The 6,000-nt window shown below is 47.0% G+C and overlaps 2 protein-coding genes across 2 annotated transcripts; both read left to right on the top strand.

Moving 5' to 3' along the window:
* Positions 1-707: 707 nt before the first annotated feature.
* Positions 708-3,058, top strand: LOC128723869 (leucine-rich repeat-containing G-protein coupled receptor 5-like). The gene is made up of 6 exons (XM_053817635.1): positions 708-868; positions 1,028-1,130; positions 1,202-1,435; positions 1,507-1,756; positions 1,825-2,337; positions 2,427-3,058. Exons 1-6 carry the CDS (start codon positions 708-710, stop codon positions 2,918-2,920), a joined length of 1,755 nt encoding a protein of 584 aa, XP_053673610.1. The 3' UTR covers positions 2,921-3,058.
* A 568-nt stretch (positions 3,059-3,626) lies between these two features.
* Positions 3,627-5,780, top strand: LOC128725921 (integrator complex subunit 11). The gene is made up of 3 exons (XM_053819694.1): positions 3,627-3,722; positions 3,827-5,399; positions 5,469-5,780. Exons 2-3 carry the CDS (start codon positions 3,865-3,867, stop codon positions 5,758-5,760), a joined length of 1,827 nt encoding a protein of 608 aa, XP_053675669.1. The 5' UTR covers positions 3,627-3,722; positions 3,827-3,864; the 3' UTR covers positions 5,761-5,780.
* The last annotated feature ends 220 nt before the right edge of the window (positions 5,781-6,000 follow it).

The following is a 6,000-nucleotide window of genomic DNA, read 5'->3' as shown; positions in this document are numbered from 1 at the left end:
CGTGTGTCAGCCTTATCAGCCATCTTCGAAACCCAAGCCACCCGAACAAGCATGCTGCACCGACAATCGATCTCTTATCGAAGCGTAAATGTAACGTGTGCATTCACACTGTCTCACACACGTGAGCCTCGGTACGTGAATCAGCCACATTTCAATGACAAACGCATGCTCGCACCTGTGCGTACGAAACGAGGCCTGTTTTATGTACCTATCCAACTCGTGTGACCCGCGTAAAGTGCATCCGTTTCGCTGGTGTTCGTTATCCCAACGTCTTAGAGTTTTAGACGTTGGTGTGCCAACTTCAAACACTGTTCCCTCTATCTGGCTGGCTTATCTTATCAGCGCCACAGGTACCGTGCCAGAAACTACCACATCCAGTGGCTCCAATGGGAAACCCGAATATTCGATTAACGACACTAGCCAGGCGGACAATTCTTCATTCTGCAGCGAAAGTCTACGGTTGTGTGGCGTGTGGAAGACAGAATATTTCACCATAAAACAGCAGAATTTGTAGCATAATGTGAAAAGTGCTTGCCGTGAAGCTAGCAACGCGAATTCGCTCTATTTGATCCAATTTCGATCCTTTGGGCACATTCGCGCAAAAACGAAGTGTATTTAGTTCAATTTCTCATTCCTTACGCCCCTCGGTGTGTGTGAGGGTAATGGGGCTCTATTCATGCGTTTCTGTGTCACTAATAATGGCTAGAATGTGTCGCAACTCGAATATATTTAGTGTTTTTACCATTGCGCTGTTGTTTTTCACGACGCAACAAGCAACAGCAAGCGATTCACCAGCAGAAGGTGGTAAATATTGTCCGAAAATATGCACTTGCGATATTGTCGAAGAATTAAAGCGTGCTGATTGTAGGTAAGTGTGTGTGGTTTTCTTAGAAAACTCACGTTTTTTCGTACCGGTATTCCGCCCATTAATCAACCGGGAGGTTGTTCTTTATCTTAGCTTTTTTTTATTAAACTCTAACCATATCTCTCGTCCATAATCTCTCTCCCTTCCTTCTGGCAATGAAAGCAATGAAAAGCTCATCAACACGTATACCGACGTTCCGCACAATGTTGAAATCCTCGATCTTAGCATCAACATCATATCCTCGATTGAAAACGATAATTTCAAGGTATGGAAGCTCTATACAATTTCCACCGCAGCTCTTTCTATATACATTTTGTTCCATTCCGTTCCCATCAGCACTACGACAACCTGGTGAAGTTGTTTCTCTCGGAAAACTCCATTCAAACGATTTCCCTGGATGCATTCTCCAACCAACGCCGGATGACGACGCTCGATCTCTCCCACAACAGGCTGGAGCATCTGAACGAGCAGCTGTTCGAACGCAACGAGCTGCTGGTGGATCTGAATCTGTCCAACAACAATTTCATGATGCTACCGGACAGACCCTTCCTCAAAAGCTACTCCATTACGGTAGGGCATAAGTTGCAGTGGCAGCGTTTGAGGAGCTTTACTAATCGGACATTACCTTGGGTACGTTACAGTTTCTGCATCTTGCTGACTGCCGCATACCGCACATTTCCGACACGATGTTTATCGATCTGCCCAACCTGCAATGGTTGGATCTGACGAAGAACATCATGAACAGCTTGAGCAAGACACCGTTCGGTCATCTGCGCCGGTTAAACTCGATCTTTTTGAACGATAACCGTTGGAACTGCAAATCGGAAGCGGTACGGAGCACGGTCAAATGGATGAAAAACCGCATCCCGATGGTAACCGTTGAAAGTTGCTGTAAGTGAGCGAGCCCGAGAGTGACGTGCTGCATACGTTTACCTTTTTTTTTGTTTGTCCCATTCAAGTGCTAGTCGATGCCAGCTTTCATGGTAACAAGTTTGAGCGCATTCAGGAGGACCCTTTCATGGCTGCCAAAAAAGACGATCGTGTAGATGTTGCAATTGAGCAGGTGTGGGGAACGGGATCGCCAAGATCACAGGCACCCCAACCCGATCCCAACCTTTGGCCGGAACTTATGAACTGGACGTGCTCCTACGGTGACGCTGGTAGTGAACAATCCACAGAATCCTGTGAACAGTTCCTCCAGTGTCAGCGAAAGTATGGCGATTTGTACCACGCGTACAAGCAGCTGCTCCCGCGAAAACACATCCAGTCTAGTAGCTACATCCGAAACGGAACGTTCCTCGGAGGTATGCTAGTGGGGATGCTGTTTGGGTCGTTCACGACGTACACAATCTACTGGATGGTGCGGTGCTGCCGGAAACGAGCAGCGCAGAAGAAAGCTAATCAACCACCGGACCAAAAACGCCTGCAGCGTGAACTGCATAGGGAAATTCGAGATCGCAATCGGTTCGAACGTAATGTCCGATCATGAGAATGTTTGGCGCTGATGAGTGGGTGATCGATAACCGTGTTGTGTGTTTCGCTTGTATTTTTCCCATTTTAGATAGCCGTCTGAATGAGTCTCCGGTGTTGTCACGAAGCGAACGATTCCCTGGGCCAACGTCTCAGCAGAATACGATTTATCAGAACCACGAGCAAACGAGACAGTTTTTAGTCAAACTCTTCTCCAAACGCAATCCACGATACGTTCGGAGTAATTCACAGCTGATCAACATGAACAACCGATACGTACCACCGATCCAAACGCGCGAAACGCAACCCGATCCCAGCGTGTCTCCTAACGTGATCCGTCCTATCTCGTACCCGGAGGAACTATGGGCAGAACAAAACATGGCTAACAACGAACGGGAACAAATGTTGCAGAACAATCCCGAGCAACCCACGTGGATAAGCATTCGACCGACATCGCCGGGAACGCTGCTGCGTAGCTCTCGAATGGGAGAGAGATTGCCGGCATCTAATGAAAGTCCACCTCCTACGTACGTTGAGTGTACGTTAAATATGACACCAACGGAAGAGAGAGTTAGCATGTACTAGCGAAACAAAGATATTTAAATTATAGTAGGGCTATTTGTAACTAAGTTGTACGTAATATGTGAACGAGATTAACTTGAATATAACATAGGATGTGCCTTGCAAAATATCATAACCGACTGGACAGACTGCAACGATAGTTTACGCAAATATTGTAATTAAACTGAAGATGTAAACTGGTTCATTTTTGTACATGAATCATAGTGTTAAAAGATACGTTTTCTTCGCAATATTAGAATAAACATAAATGGAACTCAATTGTTGTTAATGTTTTAAACATCTATAGCGAAATCACAATCGATATTTTGCTTGCACGCGTTAAGCAGCACGTGGTGCTTTATTTTTTATAGTAACGCATGCTTACTCACTAGGCACGCAAACCTGTTGGAAATGGTACCCTTTTCGAGCAGTTTTCGAATTGTGATTTATTGCAAAATATTTTGTTTAACTTGCACAAAGAAGCTTAAAAAAATTCCTAATATCTCAGATCTTATCTTATTACGAAAACATATCATTATATGCGATTTTTATAGTATAGAAAACAAACAAAAACGTTACATCGCAGTTTACAGAACTGACGTTCGAGTTGCTACAGCATATGTCAAATCGTTTGCGTGTAATGTTTTGATCGGCACAGTGAGCGAAAGATATGATGTTTGTTCCTTACAAAGTTTACACAGTACTTGTTTGATTTGCACTTGAAGAGAAATACGGAACAATATTCGAATATGTGCATGAGTATATCACGTGTTTGTGCGACCTAATACAACCCATGCTATAGCAAGAAACAAGGATAAAGCCGCAGGTGAGTGAAAACAATTGGTCAGTTAAAGTATATCTACTGAACATCCAGAAAAACATGTTCATTTTGCATACAGGTTTAACAGCAATATTATCGATTGATTATAGTATTTGTGTATGCACCGTTCGAACGTACGGTCGAACAAATGCCGGACATTAAAATAACACCGCTAGGCGCCGGTCAGGATGTGGGCCGAAGCTGTATCCTACTCTCGATGGGCGGCAAAAACATCATGCTCGATTGCGGCATGCACATGGGATACAACGACGAGCGACGATTTCCCGACTTTAGCTTCATCATTCCCGAGGGTCCCATTACAAACCACATCGATTGTGTGATCATATCGCACTTCCATCTCGATCATTGCGGCGCCCTACCGTACATGACAGAGATGGTCGGCTACACGGGCCCGATCTACATGACGCACCCAACGAAAGCGATCGCTCCGATCCTGCTGGAGGACATGCGCAAAGTGGCCGTCGAGCGTAAAGGCGAAAGCAACTTCTTCACACCGCAGATGATCAAGGATTGCATGAAGAAGGTGATCGCTGTGACGCTGCACCAGAGCGTCATGGTTGACAGCGAGCTGGAGATAAAGGCGTACTACGCGGGGCATGTGCTCGGGGCGGCCATGTTTTGGATTCGTGTCGGATCGCAATCGGTGGTGTACACCGGTGACTACAACATGACGCCCGATCGCCATCTGGGTGCTGCGTGGATCGATAAATGTAAGCCCGATCTGCTCATCACAGAAAGCACCTACGCGACGACTATCCGCGATTCGAAGCGCTGCCGGGAGCGCGATTTCCTGAAAAAAGTGCACGAATGCGTCGCCAAGGGTGGCAAGGTACTGATACCCGTATTTGCGCTCGGTCGCGCCCAAGAACTGTGCATCCTGCTCGAGACGTACTGGGAGCGGATGAATTTGAAGTACCCCGTGTACTTTGCGGTGGGCCTGACGGAGAAGGCTAACAATTACTACAAAATGTTCATCACCTGGACGAACCAGAAGATTCGCAAGACGTTCGTGCAGCGCAACATGTTCGACTTTAAGCACATCAAACCATTCGACAAGGGTTACATCGACAATCCGGGCGCGATGGTGGTGTTTGCGACACCCGGCATGCTGCACGCGGGGCTGTCGCTGCAAATCTTCAAAAAGTGGGCCCCGAACGAAAACAACATGGTCATCATGCCCGGCTACTGTGTGCAGGGTACGGTCGGGCACAAGATTCTTGGTGGCGCGAAAAAGGTAGAATTCGAGAACCGCCAGGTGGTGGACGTGAAGATGTCCGTCGAGTACATGAGCTTCAGTGCGCACGCGGACGCCAAGGGTATAATGCAGTTGATTCAATTTTGCGAACCCCGCAACGTGATGCTCGTGCACGGCGAAGCGGTGAAGATGGAATTCTTAAAGGATAAAATACGCGAGGAATTCAAAATCGAATGCTACACGCCGGCGAACGGTGAAACGTGCACGATTAGCACACCGGTTAAGATTCCGGTCGAGACGTCGCTGTCGATTCTGAAGGATGAAGTAAAGAAGTACAACGCCCAACCGCCCGATCCTAAGCGGCGCCGCATTATACACGGCATCCTGGTGATGAAGGACAACAAAATTTCCCTCATGAGCATCGACGAGATCTTCAACGAGGCCGGCATCGATCGGCACGTGATACGGTGAGGCGAATCTGTGCACGTGGCTTGTCTATGAGCGGTTTTTTTTAACGTAATTTCTCTTCCCCACAGGTTTATCTCCAAAATAAAACTGGATGATCCCGGTCCGCCGATGCGCACGATCGAAAAGCTGTACAACATGTTGAACGAGCGGCTCTCCGGTTGGACGGTAACGATGAACGAAAACAATTCCATCAACGTTGAGTCGGTGAACATAAAAATCGAAACCGAGGAGCCACCGGGTGTCTGTGGCTCACAGGGCCAGTCGAGCGTTTCCGCTGGGCACAAGATCTGCAACGTTAGCTGGGTGAACCAGGACGAAGACCTGGGAAGCTACATCCTTGGGTTGTTGCAAAGCTTATAATGCAAACGTGGGGCTGCTGTGCGGTGTAAAAAAGAGGTGGAGCAAATAAAGCGATGTTTTTAAACAATGTTTTGCTTTTGTTTAACATTATCAGTCACGTTTGGTATCGCACATTGATTGTTCGCATAGCTGTTTTCGAGATGCAGACCACTTCTTGGAGGGTTATAGGGCCAGGATTTATCTTTATGCCCAACGTGATAAGCATGCACGTGCGATTCACATGCCATGCACTGAAGACTT

Source organism: Anopheles nili, chromosome 3 (genome assembly GCF_943737925.1).
Source record: "Anopheles nili chromosome 3, idAnoNiliSN_F5_01, whole genome shotgun sequence".
Lineage (NCBI taxonomy): Eukaryota > Metazoa > Arthropoda > Insecta > Diptera > Culicidae > Anopheles > Anopheles nili.
The sequence above is the reverse complement of the archived record's forward strand: the minus strand, read 5'-3'. Positions and strand labels throughout refer to the sequence as shown.

Bases quoted from the DNA above. Each gene is read 5' to 3' on its own strand.
- LOC128723869 (XM_053817635.1), top strand. From the start codon at position 708: ATGTGTCGCAACTCGAATATATTTAGTGTTTTTACCATTGCGCTGTTG. The intron at 869-1,027 runs GTAAGTGTGTGT...TGGCAATGAAAG, and splicing joins TTAAAGCGTGCTGATTGTAG to CAATGAAAAGCTCATCAACA. The intron at 1,757-1,824 runs GTAAGTGAGCGA...GTCCCATTCAAG, and splicing joins GGTAACCGTTGAAAGTTGCT to TGCTAGTCGATGCCAGCTTT.
- LOC128725921 (XM_053819694.1), top strand. From the start codon at position 3,865: ATGCCGGACATTAAAATAACACCGCTAGGCGCCGGTCAGGATGTGGGC. The intron at 5,400-5,468 runs GTGAGGCGAATC...TCTTCCCCACAG, and splicing joins ATCGATCGGCACGTGATACG to GTTTATCTCCAAAATAAAAC.